This window comes from Lissotriton vulgaris, chromosome 6, assembly GCF_964263255.1.
Source record: "Lissotriton vulgaris chromosome 6, aLisVul1.2, whole genome shotgun sequence".
Classification (NCBI taxonomy): Eukaryota; Metazoa; Chordata; class Amphibia; order Caudata; family Salamandridae; genus Lissotriton; species Lissotriton vulgaris.
Window position 1 is genome coordinate 1481518853 of NC_141694.1, and position 23628 is coordinate 1481542480.

General features: G+C 45.5%; 1 protein-coding gene across 6 annotated transcripts in view; it reads right to left on the bottom strand.

Moving 5' to 3' along the window:
- The window catches only part of EHBP1 (EH domain binding protein 1), a 1903610-nt gene that overhangs the window by 620634 nt on the left and 1259348 nt on the right, over positions 1–23628 (bottom strand). For all 6 annotated transcript variants that reach the window (XM_086927633.1, XM_086927634.1, XM_086927631.1 and 3 more), the window contains one exon: positions 16625–16768. In XM_086927633.1, the coding sequence (XP_086783759.1) occupies positions 16625–16768 (144 nt within the window). The remainder of the gene's footprint in view (positions 1–16624; positions 16769–23628) is intronic.

Consider the following 23628-nt stretch of genomic DNA (forward strand, 5'->3'; position numbering starts at 1 on the left):
TGAAGCTCCACTCTGAAGCTCCACTCTGAAGCTCTGAACGGTCAGACTCCAAAAATCGGCCCTAATCACAATAGTATTATTTCACCTGCGTGAATATAAGTCTTTGAAATTCTGGCCAGTGGTAATACACACAAGTAATATAAAATTGTTGTTCCAAAGAGCATTAAATGGAAATAAAACAAGTACCAGACCCATTGACGCCTGCACCTTAAAAGTGAAATTGACTGAAGCAAGCACCAGGGCCACGTTGAAAAAAAAAGCCACACACATTAGATGCAGTCAAGGCGCGCTCACGAGGTCAGAAGGCACTCCACATGAACAACTACCAGACACATTGACGCCTGCACTTTCAAAGTGAAATGAAACAAAGTGAAACTGACTAAAGGAAGCGCACGGCCCATTAGATGCAGTCAAGGCGCGCTCACGAGGTCAAATCTCCAAAGGAGAAGCTCGACAGCAGAAAAAGCTCGTAACAGTCTGATGTCCACAATATTCCCAGAAAAGTGGCAACATAAGTTGTCTCGCTTAGACAGCAAAAGCTTCGCTTTTGCTTTCGTCTAGGCGAGACCTAAAAATGTGTGAATAGCTAGAGGACACCTCACGGGCGCACCACCATTGGGGCTCCTGGTTGGTACTCACCAGGTTAGCCCTGTTCTCATCATCGGTGTCCACTAGCTTAACGCAAACGTGTCCGACTCCCAAAAGTAAAAAGACAGTGAATGGTGCAGTGTACACAAACTTATATGTGACAAGGACTAACAACATTCAACATATAACAAAAAACATATACTGTGCATGCAAGAAACATGAACCTTTTTATTTGTATCTTCTTGTCTGCCACAGTAAACATATAAACTTAAAAGAGGAGAAAAGCGAATACTACCTATCGATTCGCTTTCAACTCACTGCCGACATGTTTCATTGCCATGGTAGGATTTCAGGCAATTTCTTCAGGGCAAATGTTTTTTTAAAAAAAGCCACTGCCAGCAGTACTATGTTGAGCGTGCTGGTTCTCGGCTTTTGCTATCATACCACTTATGATCGCGTCTTTGGACGTCAAAAGACCCACTTCCAGTCGGTAAGTATGGTCTCGTGCTCCCTTAAATTGTATCTGTGGAGAAGGCACGGGCGGCGTCTTCTCAACACCGCTCAACATAGTCGGCAGTGAGTTGAAAGCGAATCGATAGGTAGTATTCGCTTTTCTCCTCTTTTAAGTTTATATGTTTACTGTGGCAGACAAGAAGATACAAATAAAAAGGTTCATGTTTCTTGCATGCACAGTATATGTTTTTTGTTATATGTTGAATGTTGTTAGTCCTTGTCACATATAAGTTTGTGTACACTGCACCATTCACTGTCTTTTTACTTTTGGGAGTCGGACACGTTTGCGTTAAGCTAGTGGACACCGATGATGAGAACAGGGCTAACCTGGTGAGTACCAACCAGGAGCCCCAATGGTGGTGCGCCCGTGAGGTGTCCTCTAGCTATTCACACATTTTTTCAAATGTCGTCTTTCTAGTGAATGTTAGTACTGTGTTGTCTAATGTTAGATTTATCAGAGAGTGGCTATTTTTACTAACTACCTTTGGCAAGTTTCTTGAGCATGACAACTACTTCTATTTTTAGAAGAGCCATTGGAATGATCTATTGACAAATCCAAGCATGCCCATAGATTTATAGCAAGTATTGCCTTTGGGACTAGGTTTTTGTGTTTTGTGACCGCCTCTGACAGCGCCAAGACGCACTCGGGCATGAGTTTGTGCTCTACAAATACCATTTACATTACATAACATGCGATTTACAGGTTCAAATCCCAGCACTGCCTCAGTCCTTTATCTTTCCTAGGTCTATAAAATGGGATCTTTCCATAACTGAAGCACTTGTTATTGACAGTGCTATGAAGAAACCAGACTAGAGTAGCCAGCACTATGAGAATACCTTACGGTCATTATCAATATTCAATCAACTTATAACTTGCTTCAGTGTAAGAAAAATATCTGCTGACCCAACCCTCAATTCAATAAAAGTAGGCATTCTATAGTCTGGCGCTTTTAGTAACTGCTCTGGGCTTTTAATCAGGGGTCTCCTAGGTAACAAATGAGGCAGAAGGCTTACAAGGTTTAGGGCCGATAGAACAGCTAACCTCTTGAAGTATGACTGCTAGACACTGGCACTTACAGGCAAATGCGACAGCAGGAATCTCAGGTACTGCTTTCATCTATTTACGTTGTGACAGACTAATAGCAGGTGAATGGTAGGTTCAAACTGACTCAAGTTCAGTTAGATAATAGTCAGAAGTCTTCCCTCCTTCTGCCTACTGCGTATTAAGCAATGTGTCAAGCCAGTGTGATTTGATTTCTTCACGATTACATCTTTTTTTCAAATATATGTTTTTTTTAATGAGTTACAGGCAAACTCACATTGGCACTTCACAGGCATTACAATTCTTAACTCAACAGGTCAAATTAAAAAAATATATATACATATATTGTGGTTGATCCATTAGTTATCATGTGTATCTCTTATATTACTCTCCTTAAAGCTGGGTTCTACATATAGCTAAAAGTAATTCCTGCATTTGGGTTATCTTACATTCAACTGACTGATCCCAATAGGCCACTTCAATAAAACCCTCTCGGCGAGCATGAAAACACCAATATTTTCCCCTACTCTATGATAGTAGGAGCTGTGTAGTTTTCCTATCTACAAGTGATATCTTGCCTTGCCACCATCAAGGCTAGGTTGCAGAAGGAACAAGTGTGCCTCAGAATGGTAGCATCCCTCCATAGCCCCCGTATCGCCAGCCGGGACGGTATGTCCACATCTATATCTGTAGTCCATTTTATCCTACACCTCAAGCTTATCCAGAATGTTTGTATTTGGGTGCAGTCCAAAAGGGTGTGTAGGAAGGTGCCACTCTGCTTTACCTATAATCTCTAACTCTTCCAAACTATTCTAATGGTACACTTGCGTTGTATGTATGCAGCAAGATTTTTAAATGATTGTATCTTCTTGTGGTCTATGTGCTGCTTTGCTTGGTTTACTGTAAAATTAATAAAAGGAGTTTAAAAAAAGCCTTTCCATATTCCAATAACAACCCCCGCTTCCCTGCTCTAGATGAAAACCAGTCACCATCCTCACGGGTCACATAAAAGGCCTTGCAACATAAACACATATTTTAATCAAGCATCAAGTGAGTTCTGTAAAGAGAATGTTATTGTTTAAGCGAGACATAAAATACATTCTGCTCATCTCTAGTAGAGTCATAATACATATATTTATGTATGCTACAATATTCAATTTCATTTTTAAAGACAAGAACAAATGCGAACAAAACAAAAAAACTTTTAGAAATGGCATCTATGTTAAGAATAATACCATAGAAAAGGTGGACATAAAGAGGATGGCAATGGGAAAAACCTTGAGTATTATCAACTTTTCTAAACAGCTGTGCACTCAAGACATAACTGATCGACAGTGAATGGGGGTTCTAAACCCTGGACACTGTGATCCGTAGGACTACTTGCTTGGGGATAGCGGGATAATTTTCAGAATGGGGAGTAAGCCGTTCTCGGAGAAGTAGGGGGAATTTTAGCCATGAGTAACCGGTCAGCTGGGTCTGTATACACAAGATCCAATTTTCTTGCAAAGCTTTCTTGTTTATAGCAGCTAGCTGGAGCAAGATGCAGAACTTGACTGGATCCTTTACAAAGGAAATGAAGACTGCCGATAGTGTAGCTGATGAACTAGAAGTGATTACCTCAGTAAACGAACCATGCACAATCATTTCTAATATTAGGTTCTTGTTACCACTCGTCTGCGGTTCAGTAGCATGATAAATATTAGTAGTATCCATAACATGCCATTTAATTGACCTTAGATGCGATGTGGTCCACAAAATAAAAATAAACCAATGGTCAATCAAGAGACTTGTGTACAGGCTAGAACAGGAATGAATATCAGATGCTGTAAAATGAAAGGTCTAGGTACATGGATTTCTTATAATCCTTCAAACATGATGTATAAATATGTATTCATACGTTGAAATCCCTCTAACTCAAAGAGAAAGGACATTTTTTACTTACTTGTAATCCTAGTTCTGTATCGTAGGTATCCTTACTAAGTCATAAACTTATAACATTCCCACTTGGGTGCGTGGACCCCTGAAAACATCTTTTCACCAATGTAGCATGAAAATACTGGAGGAGGGCACTTCAAACTAACAAACGAGTCACCTCCATAGTAAAAAAGCAAGTCGGCTATTACTGATTAATTCCCTATGAAAAAGCCAATTTAAAACAGTCGAAATAGCTGAAAGATTTGTCACAACAGTAAAAAGAACCCTCTAGACCCTTGTATTGCAGAAGAGAAAATGAAGGAAAAGGATGTAAGTTAGGTCAATTGTGCAGAAGGTAACAAAATACTCTACTCTGCTCTTCAGGAGCCAAAAGTTTCAATCTCTCGAAATGCACTGTACTATCAGTTTGCCTCACAACCTCATTTCTTTTTAGAAGACAACTTCTAAACCATTAGAGTCACTGTTGCTGGGATTATTGACACCAGGAGGATGGACGGTTGCTTATGACTTTAGTGAGAATAACTACAATATAGAACTAGGATGTATCTTAGTACCTCATTGATAGTCAGCAACATAACAAGCTTATCGCTTTATAGTGGATGTCAATCAACAGCAAAGAAAGAGAAGCACCTACAGATGCAGGTGTAAACAAAACATCAACCAAAGAGGTTCTTTAACGGCAAAAAACTAAGGAGTGGGCTCTGGCACCTTCATCTAAACAGTAATTTTTAGTCAATTCAAGAACAGACTTCCATCTGGCTGCTTTACATATTTTTGCCAGAAGAACATTTCTCAACCAGGCAGCAGGAAAAGCGTTTCCCCATCCAGAATGTGCTCTTGGTCTGCAAGGAATGAATAAATGACAACCATTTATTGAACGCACTTTTACCCAAGGGCATCTTGGCGCTGGAAGACGCCTGTCCTGAAAGCATGGAAACCACTCGCCCACTCTTTAAAGGAGGAAAGCCAAGTTTTAACGCACGTCCTAAAACAAGAAGGGTTATCAGTGGCTTTTATTTCCATAGGTAGGGAATACGAGAGGTAGGCTGTGAAGAAGGAGAGCAATCACTCTCCACCCTTTACGCCGTCAGATTCTGGAAAACCACAACAGTCTTTTTACTGCAGGATCTAAGAGATCTCCTAGGAACATACCATCTAAATCTGGCCTTAACAGTGGCTGTACCAATCTCCTATAGTGTGCTGTGTGCCAAGCTTAGAGCCTTATACATGGACCGTTTATGGACTGGCAACCAGTGCAAGTCCTTCGAGGCTTATGAGACGGATATCTGGGACTTCCATATTCAATACAGTGGCTGCATTTTGCAAACTACTGAATATAGCATGATTTTGACCTATACAGGGAGTTACAGTAATCCAAGAGAGATGTAATTAATGCTTGGGTTACCGTTCTGTAAGCTCAAAGAGGAATAAAAGCAAATACCTTTTTTCAGCAGCTTGATAACGTACAAACATGTCGCTGACAGTTGGCTCATCTGGGCCGCAAAAGAGAGATTTAGGTCTAAAATAACAAGGAGATTCTGTGTGGTTTCTACGAGCATAGGCAGAGTTCCATGTTTAGACCCCCACCACCGGTTGGACCAGATATTAAGAGCACAGTAGAATATCAGGATCTCCGTCTTCTCATTTAATTGCTGACAATTTATCTTCATACATGAGCTTACCTAATGCATATGTTGTCAACGTTTTTCCTCAACAGCCAAGGGGGTCATTCGATATATCAACCACAGTTTGGGTATCGTCAGCATAAGAGATGCTGAGGACCCAAAGATCAAACTATCTCAGCCAACGGGGATATTTAAAGATTAAAAAAAGAGTTGGACTGTCGGTTAAACCCTATGGGACACCACAAGGCAGGGGAAAACATTTAGACCTGAAAGATTTGCATGCCATGGTTTGTGATCTGTCAAAAATGACTCGAGGAGCAAAAGAGCATTATCTTTAATGCCCATCTTAGATGGCCAGGCAACTAGCATGAATTGAGCAACTGTGTCAAACACCCCAGCAGTGGTTTAATAATTTCAAAGCAACAGAGCCTTCATGGTCTAAAACCGTCCTGATGCCATCAGCCACTGACAACAGTACAGATTCTGTGCTGTGGCCTTTCCTAAAACCTGCTTGCAAAATATTAAACAGATTATGGTATTCCAGCACATAGGACAGCTCCTAGTTTAATGCCTTCTCTAACATTTTAGCTGGAAGTGGCAACAATGAAATAGGCCTGTAATTCTTCCATACTGCAGGATCTACAGTAGTTTTATTTCAGGACAGGAGAGAAAGTAGTTTGGTAACAATAGACTATGAAAGAAACTATCCATCTAGTTAAGTTTATTTCAAGGATGCCATTCTAGTACAGAGAGGTTCATAACGGTTGAAACGTTGATTGCTCTGCGTAGGTCTGTTGTACTAAGTAAGCTATCCAAGTAAAATCTCAAGACTCTCCTAATATCAAGTGGAAGGAGAAAGGCAGCTGCTGGAATAAAATAGTTACTAAAAACAATGGCAGAGAAATTGGTTTACTTGAAAATCCGTGGCTCCCTTAGGTAGAAAAATAGGATTTGATCTCAATATTACTGTGAAGTGGTTGTATACTGTGTACAGTTCTACTGCTAACAATGCCTCAGTTCACTGACCCTCCTAGCTGATGTAATAGCTACTAGAAAATCTATTTACGAGGAAATGTGCCTTAATGAGGCCTGTGTATAGGTTCTAATGGAGAAGCCATTAATTTGGAGAGAAGCACGCTTGGGTCCTATGGGGCAGAATGCTACCATTTGGGAAGAAATATTTGATTTAATCTTTTAGGAAGTTTTTAAGTACTGAACTGTGAAAAATGATCACTAGTTAGGTTCTTTCCTCTACACCGACAAAAACTGAAGATTTGACATTGTTAAATGCAGGAGATAGGTACTAATGACACATTCTTGACAACACAAACTTAGCAATCTCTTGCATTTAAATGCATAGGAACTTCTAGTAAGGGGGTATTGGACTTCTTTGAGCATATTCACGCAGTCCTCAAGTAAGTGTAGGTGACCATATTAAACGACCTCAGGAGACATGCTGTCAAATTCAAGGATTGTTTGAATGTGTATAGTATATTTCCTTGCATTCTCGACACAAAATTCATTCTGCACAGAATTCTCTATTGTTATTTCTGTGACAGATGTAGCAGTTCTGGAAACCACTACTGCCTAGGGCGCTCTGAAGCAATGTGAATGACTGTGGCATTGAACTGTTTCAGCTTTATCAGCACTGATGGGATCAACAGCAATGGTGGAAAAGAGTAAAGACAACTGTTGAAGCAATTCACCAAAATGGCATCACTCCTGGATCCTGTACTCTTTTGCCGAATCTTGAATAGTTTGAGTTTTCACTGGTGCAAAAGGTCTACATGAAGAAAACAATAGCACTACAAAATATCCTGCAGGACGTCGCTGCTTAATGCCAATTTGAGGTTATCAGCAAAGTATCTCCTTAGCAGATCTACTTGCCAATTTTGGAGACCTTAGATGTCTTGTATATGAGCTCCCATCACCTCAAGGATGCTTCTGTTACAACTGTTTGAGAAAGTAGGTGCTGAGGAAATAGGATTCCTATCAGGAGATTGGATCTTCTGCACCACCATATGGCCTGGGTGAATAGGTTCAGTTTGTCTTTCCAGTTAACCTTTTACTCAGCCCACTGACGTCTCATGTGGAGAAGCACACTGAGTACCAGATAGCTGCACAAAGTCATTGAACCTAGCAGGGATGAGACTTGATGTGCTGTGGTACAAGGTGTTAGCAGGAATTACTTATTTTTCTACAAAATGGGAGACATTCTGTACTCCGAAGGAGACACTCTCCTTTTTTTGTAAGTGGTTTTGAAGTCTTGGAGGACTTGTATTGCAAAGAGGAATATTATCAATCAATCATAGACCTAAGCAGTGCTGAATTTGAGCAGAAGGTTGCCAGTGGGGCCCTCCAGCACTCATTTGTGGGGCCTGGAACTAAAGACTTTGATTTAGAGAAACAGAGAGAAAAACAAACGAGGGAAATAAGGGAGAGAAGAAAAATGGAAAATCAGTGACAAAGAGAGAGAGAAAGCATGAATGAAAAATAACTTGCAAGAGTTAGATAAAGAGGCAGGAAGTGTCTGGTGCTGGACTAAAGAAGAAGGAGGTGAAATAAAGACTACACAGCCTTGGTATTTGTCCTCCCGGCCTTCAATAGCACCAGTCGTAGGCTTCTGAACAAAATTAGCCCTGGCACTTATTCTTTTACAAATTAAGCACTGGACATATGGGTAGATGTAAATCCTTAGCCTATGAAAATGAGATGACACTAGCAAACCATACACATGTATGGAACGGTGGCAGCAGTCTTCCTACAATAGGAGGGACCCTTCATAAACAGGGAAGGCATTTTGAAGCAAATCCACAAACAAATGCAGAACAAGCATTTACAATGCAATGGTTTCGCCTTTGGAAAAGTTAGAGCTATTGGCATTGTAAATGACAAAATTTGTATTTATGTGTTGGTTTTAAAAACAGATAAATAAATGGCATTGTCATTTACATTGCCATTAGCTTAATCTCTCGCAAATGTGAGACCTATTGTACCCTACGGACGAGCTCAGCAGACAGCAATTACTACCACACACACACACACACACACAGAGCCACACAGACACACACACCCAGAGCCACACACACCCCCCCAGAGCCACACACACACACACCCAGAGCCACACACACACACACCCAGAGCCACACACACACACACACACCCAGAGCCACACACACACACACCCAGAGCCACACACACACCCAGAGCCACAGCCACACACACACACACACATACCCAGAGCCACAGCCACACACACACATACCCAGAGCCACAGCCACACACACACATACCCAGAGCCACAGCCACACACACACACATACCCAGAGCCACAGCCACACACACACACATACCCAGAGCCACAGCCACACACATACCCAGAGCCACAGCCACACACACCCACCCAGAGCTACACACACACACCCACCCAGAGCCACACACACACACCCACCCAGAGCCACACACACACCCAGAGCCACACACACACACACACACACACCCAGAGCCACACACACACACACACCCAGAGCCACACACACACACACACCCACCCAGAGCCACACACACACACACCCACCCAGAGCCACACACACACACACCCACCCAGAGCCACACACACACACACCCACCCAGAGCCACACACACACACACCCACCCAGAGCCACACACACACACCCACCCAGAGCCACACACACACACCCACCCAGAGCCACACACACACACCCACCCACCCAGAGCCACACACACACCCAGAGCCACACACACCCACCCACAGCCACACACACACCCTCCCACCCAGAGCCACACACACCCACCCACCGCGCCACACACACCCACCCAGAGCCACACACACACACCCACCCAGAGCCACACACACACACCCACCCAGAGCTACACACACACCCACCCAGAGCCACACACACACACCCACCCAGAGCCACACACACACCCAGAGCCACACACACACACACCCAGAGCCACACACACACCCACCCAGAGCCACACACACACACCCACCCAGAGCCACACACACACCCAGAGCCACACACACACACACACCCAGAGCCACACACACACACACACCCAGAGCCATACACACACACCCACCCAGAGCCACACACACACACACCCACCCAGAGCCACACACACACACCCACCCAGAGCCACACACACACACACCCACCCAGAGCCACACACACACACCCACCCAGAGCCACACACACACACCCACCCAGAGCCACCCACACACACCCACCCACCCACCCAGAGCCACACACACACCCAGAGCCACACACACCCACCCACAGCCACACACACACCCTCCCACCCAGAGCCACACACACCCACCCACCCAGAGCGCCACACACCCACCCAGAGCCACACACACACCCACCCAGAGCCACACACACACCCACCCAGAGCCACACACACACCCACCCAGAGCCACACACACACAGGAGAGCAAGCACAGCGAGGGGGCAGGGAACTAAAAGTAAAATACTAAAAATAAAATATTCCATGTCGCAATTAAAGTTACCATCACCCAGTCACTGGTTAATGACTGTAAAAACATCATCATCACCTATGTACCGAAGGGAGGAGTAAAGAACCTCAGGATGCCCTTCAGTGTAAAAGTCTTCATTGGCTTAGGGTGCAGGTGGGTCTTATTTGTGTTTGAGCCAGCAGGCTCTAAAGCAACTATGCCCAGATGTGGGAGTCCCTCCTCAGGGGACTCGGTACCAACCATGCCCAGGTGGAGCCCTTGTGGGCTTTAAATCAGAAATGCCCCAGGGAGCCTCTCAGGCTCTCACTCAATTATGCCCCTTGAGCCTCTCCTTGCTCCGGTCCCACTCCGATAAGGTCACTCTGCTGCCGGCATGCGGGACTCTCTGGCTGCTGGTCTGCTTCCTTCGCCCTCCTCTCGCTGGGGGAGCCTCGGGGAGAGACGCTGGCTACAATCCGGTGGTGGAGGAGCACTGGGTAGGCTCCCGTGGACTTCCTGCCTTTCTCTTGGCCAATAGCTTCCTCCCAGCCGGGAGAAGTGGAAATGGAGCCTGCGAGGCTCTTCTCTATGTCCCGGCCGGCCTCGCCCACCGTCAGGCGCGGCACCGGCTTCAGCTCTTTTCCTCGTCCTTCGTGGCAAGAGGGGCAATCGCAGCACACATTTTTGCATTTACCTAATGACAAAAGATCAGCGAGAAGGCATCGGACTGGGAGGGGGTGGAATGAACGGGGAGAAATGCCACGGCTGCAAGATCAGAGAGAAGGCATCGGACTGGGAGGGGGGTGGAAAGAACGGGGAGAAATGCCACGGCTGTGTCTCCTCGGCTCTGGCAGGGCAGGGAGAGGCTGCAGGAGGTTCCTGACGAGAAAGGAGCATTACGTGAACCCACCCGCTCGCCCTAGCTCCTAGAAAAAAATGCTGGCCGCAAACATCCTGGGGAAAAAAAAAATAAGACAACACCCACCGCCGCAATGAAGGCAACAAAGGGGCGGAGAGGGAAAAAGTCACCGGAACGCCCACGAATCGCCTCGGACAATGACTGACAGATCTCTCTTCCAATGGCTAGCCTCCATTTATGGAGCTAGTCAATGGAAGAGAGAGGCGGGACAAAGCCACATACTGCTTCTCAAAAGATTTCGCCTGACCAGAAAGGAGAAGCACAGTGATGTAAATCTGGAATTAATAATAATAATCTTATTTGGTGAGGGCTACAGGAAATGTGGAACAAACAATAGAAATAAGAAAAAAAATGTGCCATAGCTTACCAAAGCAAAAGAAGAAAAAAAAACTAGATAGTCGTTTTTAAGAAATGCGATAACGCCAGGACACGTGGCTCAGTGATTAAGTTAGATGTAAAAATATATACACAAATTCGTTGCTGACACTAAAACCAAGATTCTGAAGTTTTAGAGCTGGCTTTCCCACTTGTGATCCTGGACAAATCTGTTACCTCCCTGCCACACGCTCCTCATCTAAAAGACACACCGACTGTTTACTCAGACTAGCTGCCACAAAAAATAACCACAAAACAAGAGATTTGCATAGATCTAACAGCTAAAAAAAAAATCAATAATTATGAACAAATATGGAGGAGAAAAACCTTGAAGTTTCTGGCTTTAAAGAGAACGTTTCCCCAGGACCACAAATACACCGCACACCCCCTTCCCTACTTCTAACAGGAGCATTCACCCCAGAATCAAAGCACTGGCAGGGACCCACTGCAGCTGCCAAGCAGCATTTACAAGATCATCAGAGGTGTCTGCCGAGCTGCCAATCACATACATCTGATAGTGCAGTCCTCAATCACACTTCAGCTCTTCTCCTCACTTATACCCACTCATGTGTGGAGACAGAAGGGGCCACTAGAGAGTCACTGGGAGACAGACAGCAGAGGGCGAAGGCATGGACACGAGGAACACACACTGGGAGACAGAAGGGAGTCACAGATGTAGGGGAAATGGAAACGCAGGAAGAGGCAAACACAGGCAGTTACAGACAATGGGAGACACAGACACTAAGACACACAGACAGAGGCGGACCACAGAACCTGCTGACACTGGGAGAGAAAGACCATGGGAGATGTGGACACATGGGAGGTAGACACAAGAAATCACAGACACTGGGAGACACAGACACTAAGAGACACAGATACAGATGTGGACCACAGAGCCTGCAGACTCTGGGAGAGGCAGACCATGGAAGATGCGAACACATGGGAGATGCACATGGGAGAAACAAGCCCATGGGAGAAACAAGCACATGGAGACACAGAGGTGGGCCACAGAACCCGTAGACACTGGGAGAGACAGACTTTGGGTGATGCAGGCACATAGGAGATGTACACTGGAGACCAGACACATAGGAATCATAACGCAGAGACACAGAATATGGGAGACACATACACTAAGAGCGACACAGATGGACCACAGAACCTGCAAACACTGGGAGAGACAATCCGTGGGAGATGCATATGGGATATGACGGCACGTGGGAGAGAAAGACACATGGGTATCACAGACAATGGGAGACACAGACACTAAGACAGAGACACAGTGATGGACCACAGAACCCGCAGATACTGGGAGAGAGAGTCATATGGGAGAGGCAGATACATGGGTATCACAGACACCGGGAGACACAGAGACTAAGAGAGAGAGACACATTGATGGGCCACAGATCGCGCAGACACTGGAAGAGCCAGACATTGGGAGATGCAAATGGTAGATACCAGGACATGGCAGAGAGAGATACATGGAAGAGAGAGACACATGGGAGAGGCAGATACATGGGTATCACAGACACCGGGAGATACAGACACTGTGTCACAGAGAAACATTGATGGACCATCGAACTCGCAGACAGTGGGCGATACAGACCTTGGCAGATGCAACACAGGGAGTATCAGACACATGGGAGAGGCAGACAGAGTGACTCACAGACACTGGGAGACACAAACACCAATAGACAGATGGACGACAGAGCCTGCAGACAGCAGAAGAGACAGACTTTGCGAAATGCAACAAGCAATACAGGGAGACTCACACATATGGAAGAGGCAGACAGAGTGACTCAGACACCGAGAGAAAGACACTAAGAAACAAAGAAAAAGAGATGGGCCACAGACACTTGGTGATACAGACTTTGAGATGCAACAAAGGGAGAATCAAACAAATGGGAGACGCAGACGACTCAGACACTGGGAGACACAGACACTAAGAGACAGACGGACAACAGAGCCTGCAGACACTAGAAGAGACACACCTTGGGAGATGGCAACACAGGTAGAAACAGAGGACACAGTCACACAGACAAGAGCTGCACACACAGAGAGACTAAGAGAGACTAAGACACAGAAAGCAGACAAATATATGGACCAGAAAAGCCAGACACTGGGAGAGAGAGACAGAGAAACACCAGCAGCCGTGAACACCGAGACACACGCTGCTGCGCACTTTTTTTTTTGAGACAGAGAAACACCAGCAGCCGTGAACACCGAGACACACGCTGCTGCGCACTTTTTTTTTTGAGACAGAGAAACACCAGCAGCCGTGAACACCGAGACACACGCTGCTGCGCACTTTTTTTTTTGAGACAGAGAAACACCAGCAGCCGTGAACACCGAGACACACGCTGCTGCGCACTTTTTTTTTTGAGACAGAGAAACACCAGCAGCCGTGAACACCGAGACACACGCTGCTGCGCACACTCAAGGGGGTGAAGACTGCAGCCAAACACAGATCACACCAGGGGCAGGAAGTTAAAAAAAAAAGTTTCAAAAGTGGCAGCTGGTAATCTCTCCCTGCGTCCTATCTGTCCGCACTGCTCTCGCCCCCTGCGAGGGGGGCCCAGCACCCCCTGGCCCCTCTTCACTGTGACCGGAAGTGGCCCCCGTAGCCCCGCGCCCCTCAGCACTGCACCGCTGCCTGGAGTCTACCGATAAAGGCTCGGAAGCCGCGGCCCAGCTTTCATACCTTCACCGTCCCCCGCACCCCTCTTCAAACAAGCAACTCTCAGGTCAGAGATCACACAGTGTGACGGTCACAACAGAGACAGCCAGAGGACTCAGTCGACGGCGGCAAGCAGGCGGCCACGCATGTTAACGGGCACCACGTGTGCTCTCTTTAAAGTTTGTAGGGGGACAGGTGCTGTCCGCACACTGGAACCAGCAGGGAGAGTTCGAGCACTGGAAGACAAAAACAAATGCATCAGAGGATGCAGTTTAAGTGGACGGGCACAGGACAGGGGCGAGCACAGGGAGGGAGGGTGGCGGGAACGGGCACAGAACAGGGGGGGGCGGGAGGGGGGCAGGAATGGACCCGAGCTAACGGGCACCACGTGTGCTCTCTTTAAAGTTTGTAGGGGGACAGGTGCTGTCCGCACACTGGAACCAGCAGGGAGAGTTCGAGCACTGGAAGACAAAAACAAATGCATCAGAGGATGCAGTTTAAGTGGACGGGCACAGGACAGGGGCGAGCACAGGGAGGGAGGGTGGCGGGAACGGGCACAGAACAGGGGGGGGCGGGAAGCGGGAGGGGGGCGGAACGGACACACGGGGAGGGGGGAGGAGGGGGCGGGAAGGCAAGATGAGCAACTGCACACGCACTTCCGAGCGGGAGGGGGGAGGGGGGGGCGGGAAGCGGGAGGGGGCGGGAATGGACCCGAGCCGAGCTCCAGAAACAAATCCCTTTCACACGGGGAGGGGGCGGAACGGACACACGGGGAGGGGGAGGAGGGGGCGGGAAGGCAAGATTTAACACGCACTCACCAGGGCTTCCTCCGGCGGCCGTGGTCGAAAAACGGGAAACGTGCACAGGACAGCGAGGAGGGGGGCGGGGGGAGGGGGACGGCGGGAGGAGGGACACAGAGTAAGGCAGGACAGCAGCAAGCACGGCCCGGCCGGACCAGACTCGGGGGCGTTCCCGGCGTCGCGTGACGTCGCCAAAGCCAAAGAATCTCGGGAACGCCCCCGTGTCTGGTCCGGCATTGATGGACAGGCCCCTCGTCCAATGGCTAGGCTCCATTTATGGAGCTAGCCAATCGGACGGGGGGGCGTGTTCCATAGTGCTTACTATACTCATTAGATTTCTCTGGAGGCGGAGCCTAATCGGCTCCGCTCCCCAGCGAAACCTAAAAAAGGGACATGATTCCCAGATGTATATAGAGTCTAATGAAAATGTCAAAAGCTAATTCTGAGGAATTTTCCTAAAAAAAAAGGGCGGACATTTTTTTACGGGCGCAGTGACCCTCTTAGCATGAGCAGGAAGAAAATTTGAGGTCGTTGGGTAAACTGCCAGTACACTGCATGCCCGGAGATAGCTGCTGGCTCCTTAAAGAAACAATGAGCTTTTTTGAACTAATGCACTCTTGGCCCACAACACACGTTTTCCTGCATTTTTGTCTATTTTAATACAAGGGTCTGCAGTGTCCTGTTACAACTAGGATATATTTTTCAGCTCGGTGCTGCATTTTAGTCTTTCTGTTGTTCTAAACTGGCTATTCCAGAGAGAAAAAGTCAGCAAAAGACAATCTGTTTTTTTTGTTTTTTTTTACCGCAGAGTATTTTTTGGAGGTTTAAAGATTTCACTGTCAGCTCTAGGTGTATTCCTTCTACACCGATGAAAACAAGTGTTCTGGGGTCCCCTCATGACGGCATGAATATTCTACATGACGGTATGAATATTATATCAGTCAATCTGTGAGGATCGTACAATGCAGAGTGGTCAATTCCAGACTCTATGCAACAAGGAAAATTCAAGATTTTTTAGTCTGCCCAGAGTGCCAACAACTGTGTCGTAGTACAGCCAAATCTTGAAGATTACTGCATCTGAAAGATTTGGAGATAAAGCGAGGAGTTGGGTGGGGTGCGGTGAGGAGGGTCAGAAGACGAATCATGTAAGTAAAACTGCCTGAGGTTACTCACTGGGTCAATTGACGCAAGAAGACTCTAATCCGATCCCGGCCAGCCACTGGCCTTTAACACTGAATCGAGGTCCTTTTGTCAACTGCTGTGAATTATACCCTTGCTTTTAACGATATCATTTAGGGAAGATACTTAAAACTAAATATCTCAAGAGCTGTTGGAAAGGAATGAAACCAGGTATCAGAAAATGTCAGTAAGCAATATGCTAACATATTGAAAAAAACAGACACTAAAAAAACCACAAACAAAAACTAAAGTAAATATTAGGAATTGGGGTCAACCTGATTGAAATAGTAGGAACATTAGATCATAACCAGCATTTCAAGGGACAACCTTCGTAAGGCCCCACGATTTGTGCCCTCATTGAACCTCTCATAAACTTCATTGCCGACAAAAGGAAAACAACTGTCAAGATGTGAATCTCAAACTGTCACAAGATCATGCGCTTCACAAACCTATACAATCACACACAAAGTATATTGGTTAAGTGTTCTTACATCAGTGAGCTGCTTACTGCGAGGAGGTGTCACTGCATTTGTTATCTGCTTGCTGGCAGCTTTCAAAGCGGCATCTCTTCTGGCCTGCTCAAGAAGAACCCGTGCCCTCTCCTTCAGCTCTTCTTGTCTTGATAACATTCGCTGCTATAAAACAAAAAGGCAATCACTAAAGCAACTAAAACGGATTAGCTGAAGATTTCACATCAGTAAAACAGCGTTTATGGTCCTGTACAAGGTAGCGCAGGTGCTGCCTGTTGCAAGACACACTGCCAGCTTAGAGTGGGCTTAGAGCCCGCCTATTGCTTACCACTGGGTCCCTTCATTGGCATTCTAATGTCTTTGCTTTTTATTTGTTACAGTACATAGTCTTTCCTTCCTCTTCCTGTGTTTCTTCCTCTCCTGGTGCATGGGGTGCATTATTGTATCCTTCTGCTCGCTTTTTCAAGCTCTACTTCTTTCTTTTCAGTTAAGCACTCTATGAGGGTGCATGTATTTTCCAACTGTCTCCCTCATGTGCTTCTCTCACGCCTGCCGAGCTATTTTCTTCTCTCATCTGTGCGCTTCTCCCCCACTACTCCCGTTGTGAGCTTCTCTCTCACTACAACTATGTAGCCTTCTCTCCTATGTGCTTTGGCCCCACCAGCTTCATGTTGCGGTCTTTCATTGGATCCCCCAGCGCAATTGTTGCTTCCGCTCCTCATCCGATCATTGACCTCCGTATTGCTTCACCCCCAGCATTGCTGTCCCAGACCCCCCAAAAAATAAACGTTCTCACTTTTTTAGGACTCGCCTGGCGGTAGCAGCGCATGCGCTGCTCTTGCCATGTGAGTATCTTTTGCAATCAATTCTCCCAAAGGCATACATGCACGCGTCGGCATGGACAAAGATGGCTACTCTCGTCATCTGTCCAAAGCAACAGCATGTGCGTGTCCGTATGGACTGTGGACAGTCCGATGCCATCTTGTGACAATAGCTACCCATTGTCCATGGCAACCAAGCTTCTTATCGGAAGCTTCGTCAGTGCTCTCGCCCCCACCTGCTTCTACCAAGCCTTCACCGTTTTTTTCATCATCTTGACTCAGAAATCAATTTACTTAAATAAATAGCCTAACACCTGCCCCACGTTTGAGCTCTGTCTTGAGATGTGTGTACATATCTCAGGCTGGAGGAGTCCGGGGGTGCACGAGTTAACTGTAAACAGTCCTAAAAGAGGCTTGGCTGGCACTGTAGCATCTCACAAATGATGAAACATGCTTTTGAACTGCCCGAATGCTTTCACTTTAACCCACTAAAACCTCTTCCAGCCCCAATGCCCTCACTCTTCAAATGAACACATGTGCGGTACTTAAACGGTGTTCAGCCATATAGCTGCTGTTGATGTTTTAACGGGTTCATTTGGCCATTACTTTAGAACTAATGAGTCGTTAATAACCAATTTCTAGGTGGAACATATTCTATGAGTCGTCTTGGAGCGGGAGGTTTGGCAAATCCGTAAAATTACCTCGGATTGGAGAATCGGGGGCCACCTCATCTAATCGTAGTGCACTACTCAGAATTCCCAAGTACTATTGGCTGTGTATTCCGCACATGACTCTGTCCTCGCTTGGTGCTGCCTGACGGTGTTTTGGCTTGGCTACCGGAGGTCTTCTTGAGATTAGTTGGTTACTTACCGGGTAGTGGCAGCTTGTTTCATTATCATCTGCCGTTTCTGACGTAAGGAATGTTATGGGAGAAGGGGTTATTTCTTGACCCTATCAGCTTCTGCTCAAGTAGGGACTGACAGCCATATGCGGCAAGACCAGCGCAGAGAAAGATGCGGGTGACGGTCCTCTAAGTCTCACGTGGTTATTCTGTTGTTGCCCGACACTGGCTCGATTCGCACCCTGCTGTGTACCTTGACCGCGCCCGAAACGTTAGAAAGCGTGTTAAACTTAGGTTGTATGACTGTCCAGATCCCATTTCTCATTGCACCCACGCACAAGCTGTTTTCTGTATGGCACCAGTATGCAAGTCTCATTCAGCATTGTACCCGTACCACTGAGAAGCTTCAGGAGCATGTTTGCAATGGTAAACAATGTGTATTATTCATTGCTCGTCTTTTGGAGTTTCTTTGATAAAGGACATGTTTCTTTCCGTGGAAAACAATAATATAAAGCCTATTTTTTACCCCGTCAACCTGTTTAATTTTAGAATGCAATAAATCCTAATGGTTTTTTAATGACATTTTGACATTTAAAGAAAACAATCTTCCATCTTTTAATTTTGACTGGCGGTGACCCATGAATTTCAGTAACCAAGAATCTTGTGAAGAGTGTGCCATAAATTAGCCCGCTCCTCTTCCCAGACCTGCTTCTTCACTCCAGAGGCTTCCCTGGGAACGCGCGCTTTTAAACCATTTCAGCATGTCTGGCTGCAGTCGTGGGTGCACGCCCACAGTCCTGGCGTGATTCCGCAGCGCCGATCTGTTAGCGCTAGCTTCTTTCTCCGACAGGTCATATAAAGGTATTATCAAGTGGGGCCCATCCGTCAGCTGACTCAGACGGACCTCAGCCTCTGAGAATTCCAGAGTGCACTGCATACATACACACACTGTACTCAAGGCCTTAATTTTTAAGGCAGTGCTTTTACCTGATCAGGCCAAAAGATTTCTGCTGGTTGTTTGTCTATTTGTTGGTGGTGAAATCTTTCGATATTTGAATTTATCAGCTGCGATTGTGTTCTAAACACCCTAGAAGTAGATGGAAACATTAAACGAGGGCGAGGATTATTAATATGGAGATAAAATAGAGAATTGTGAGTAGTGACATTGAGCGCACTTGTATGCATGTGTCCATCATTGTGTTTATTTGTAGTATAGCTCAAAAATTCCTGGCGGCACACCACCCAGGATAATATCCTGCATAGCTAAACACTTATAAGGTCCCAAAGGCGAGACCTATTGGCTATGCCAATGCTTGTTCTTTTTAGTTACTGATCCAACTCAGATCAGTTACTAAAACAAAAAAAAACACTGGTGTCATTTTGTAGGCATGCGCATGCATCGGTGCACACACCCACATGACGATGTGGCCAGGAGCATCAAAAGCTTTTTTGAAAGTTATTTGGGCCATAGGGCACAGCATCAGGGATGCTATGCGAATGGCTAAAACCCAATAGGTCCCTAAGGCAAGACCTACTGGTTTTTCAAACACTTATTTGCTTAGTGCCTGCCGAGTAAGTACTTTTCAAGTAGTAATCTTTACTGTAACAAACTCCGCTCCACAATGACAAAGACTTAATTGCGATCTACATTTTGAATCATTTGTTAATCATGAATTTACTGGCAAATTTGAGTGTGGGGTTCCATACATCTTCGTGAAGTACTGCAGGTTTTTTTAGATTACAATAAAGAAAAAATAGGAAAAGAGGTCAGAGAAGAAAGCCACAAATGGTATGAAAACTCAGTCTTTAAGCCTTGCTCTGTCCCCATAACTTCACTTTTCTTCAGAGAAAAGAAGAAATCCTTGTGATTATAGGCACGGTCTTGTTGCAACGTGTAGTTGATTTGCTGGTTTTTTTTAAATGAGGGTGCTGCTCTTGTTAGCTATGGAACAGAGAAAGAAACGATTGACACCCATTTCATCACATTATAGTCATTATCTTGGTCTCCGGAACAATAAGATGGAGTGAAATGCAGTCCATAACTGTCAATATACAATGGGCTGGGTTATTGATTTCCACCAACTAGTCTGGCCCTGCGCTCTAACACTCGCCTTTTCCCTTCTCCTCCTCTATAGCAACATGCCCCCTCTATCATCATGTCTCTCTAGCCAAATGCAAAAGAAAGGGTCAGCATCTGCCTTAAACTATCAGTCTAGATGTGCGCAGTTACGTGCTTTGCCTCGGCAATCTAAAAAGAGGATAATGGGAAAGAACCAATGATAGCAGAGGCGGGCCTTCCTGCCGGGCCACTTAGACCAAATAACTCTGAGGTGGGTACAAGACTGATGATGGTACTGCATAGATGCCCCTGCAGTGCTTGAAAAATCAAAATGGCCAAATTATGATTAGAAAAGCAGGATAACAAACTCGATAATAAGCATTAAAACGGCAGAGCGTGAAGGTATTCGTTAAAGAACGATTACATAACTGACACCCTGATGAAAGCATGCACTAATTAGCACCCAAAAAAGAATTCAATTCCAACTTTTTGCTGACTTCATGGATCTTCACACTCTTCGGAAAAGTCACATGGCTGACTAATTCAAATCAGAAGTACAATCATTTGAGATTTTCCCCCTGGTCCTCGGAGGCATGCTGCTTGTGGGCTCCTCTTTTGACCTTGCCACCAGGTATGTGGACCTGCCCTTCTTCAGAGGTAAACTTTTGCTTTTTTCCCCTGACAATTATGGACAGGATTCCCTTTGCACTCTCCTTTGTGGTCCACTCTGTGAACTCAACTCACTCCTATCTGGCGTTGGCGAAAGCAAACATTTTCAGAACTTCAATAAAGTGGCTTCTAAGATGGTCAGACAGGTTTGGGACTACCATCTGTGCCATGTCCCGTAGGTCATGTTTATAACTCACCAACAAGTGCACCTCATTAAAGGAGCAAGTGCCAGACTGCCGGTAGAAAATAACTTCTTACCCAGTACTTCCATTTTTTTTACTCTCTGTTCGGAGGAGTGGAGTGATCTTCTAAAGTTCTGGTTCTGAAGAAAACTCCACAGGCCTCAGAGAGCGGCATGGTGACTTGCTCTTAGAAAGGGAGTGGAGCTTTGATGAAAAATCCCAATGCCTTTTCTTCTTCTTGCGTCTTCCCCAGGTATCTTTCAAATATTTAAAGGAAGGAGACAATGAGGACTGCGACCTAGATTTGGAAACAAAATGGTTTCGAGCCCAACACTAGTCACAGACTTGGGCATTGAAATGCTTGGCCTTGTGTTCTTGGAAGGCAATGAGATTCATGCAGACACAGAGCTCGCAGGAATCCTGCTGACGTAAAGTCCCTAAGGTCTGATTCCATCTTAGTTCACAGAGGCCATCAAATTCTTTAATTTAGACAATGGAAGACGCATTATTCCCTGATTTATCCAGAATCAGTGCCATGTCTGCCTTTTAACGCAGATGTTGCCAGAACATATCTTTCTAGGAACTGTGATAGCGTAAAGTTCTTTGATTAATATAGAGACAACATCTAACGCAACATCCATCTTGGTCAAATGTCTACTCCTCATCATGTCAAGGTTAAATAGAACACATACAGAGATATTACCAAAATAATGTGGTCTGAATTAAAGTCCTTTTGCCTTAAATGTGCATAAGGAAATGTCTGGGACGCATTCATTGATGCACATAATATATGTCAGACATTCCTAAACTTATGTCAGAAATTCAAATTTCTGATAAGATTTAGATTATAAGGATTGTCACATGATCATTTGTCAGGAGAAGTTCTTTGCCCAGGTTATCGCCTGTGATTCTTTCATAGATGGTCAAAGCTGCTGCCAGCGCACTTCGCAAATGATACATCCCGCCTGAAGACTAAAGCAAGCTAATAAAGCCATGTCCTGGAGGAAGACCAACTGACTGCTACAGCAGTGGGGGTTTGCCCTATGCGGGGAAACTGTCTTCATGTCTCCACTGACAAAGACAGGCTTTGTTGTCAACAGGATGTGCAGTGCGTCTCTTCTCCGTAAGAAACTCTAGATTGCAATTTGCTCTGCCTTTCATACTCTCATAGAAGTAGATGTTAGGATTTACATAATATGTAAATGACATTTTAATAATGCTGTAAATGTTCATTTTATTCTCGTTATTTGTAATGTGTCTTGTTGATGTTTTTATAATACTCTGCATAGTTGTTTTAGATGTACGGAGAAACAAACTGTCCATGTAGTATTAAATACTTTTAAAGTAGAAGTGTTCATTCTTCTTAGTACAGTGTGTGTAATACGGTGAATAACAAAATAAGGTTTGTTGCTGTTTCCTTAGTGCTCCTGATCCCTCTATGGGATCATTAGAAATCCAAAAGCAATACTTCTATGTCAATTACACATTGAATAGTGCTTTTTTCAGGACTATAATAACTTGTCTTTCACATTCATCGCTGGTGCATTGAATCACGTTCACCCCCGGGTGGGAAGGCACCCATTGCAGAGTTACAACAAAGTCATAAATGTACGCAATAAGGCCTTCACCACAGGCAAAACTCATGGGGGTCAGTAATGAACATTTGCCTGTCACAATTGTGACAGGGCTTACAACCTGACTTTTAGAGGGAGACATTTCCAAAGTAATGCACAAATTAGAAATTGTAAGAAGAATTTCACTGATGAGAAAGTTTCAAAAATGAAGAAAAAAAGCTCAGACCTGAGCGTCAAATGGGAGTCAGACCTCTCTTTCTCGGCCCATGTCCGTCATATATCAGCCTCACGCTTTGGGAAGTTGAGAAGTTTGAGGAAATTCTTGCATCTATTGCCGGAGGATTGTCGCAGAATCATAGTCCACGCTACGGTGACATCTCAGCTGCACTGCGCAAACTGTCTTTAGCTTGGGCTGCCTGTCTATCTGATTAATAGATTACAGATTGAACAGAATACGGCAGCGAGATTAATTCATCGAGTCCCGTTCCGCCACCACATCTCTCTGCACATCAGACAACTACACTGGCCACCTGTATCTAAAAGGATAGAGTTTAAGTCCCTGACTCTGGCCTTTCGGGCTTTGCACGATGGTGGCCCGGGCTATCGTAAGCGTAGGCTCTGCCTATTCCAACAAGAACACACACTGAGATCTAACTCCCAGCACCTGCTCGGTGTACCTCGTTTTGCTAAGTCCTGTATGGGAGGCAGGTCTTTCACTGTGGGGGCGGCCAAACTGAGGAACTCCTTGACTTCCCATATGCGCCTGATCAAGTCCTAACGTGAGTTCAGAAAGACCTTGAAGACTTGGCTCTTCAGCCAATGCATGTACCTCGGTTGGACCTCCCTCACCTGCTGTTGACCGCGAAGCGCTGGGACACC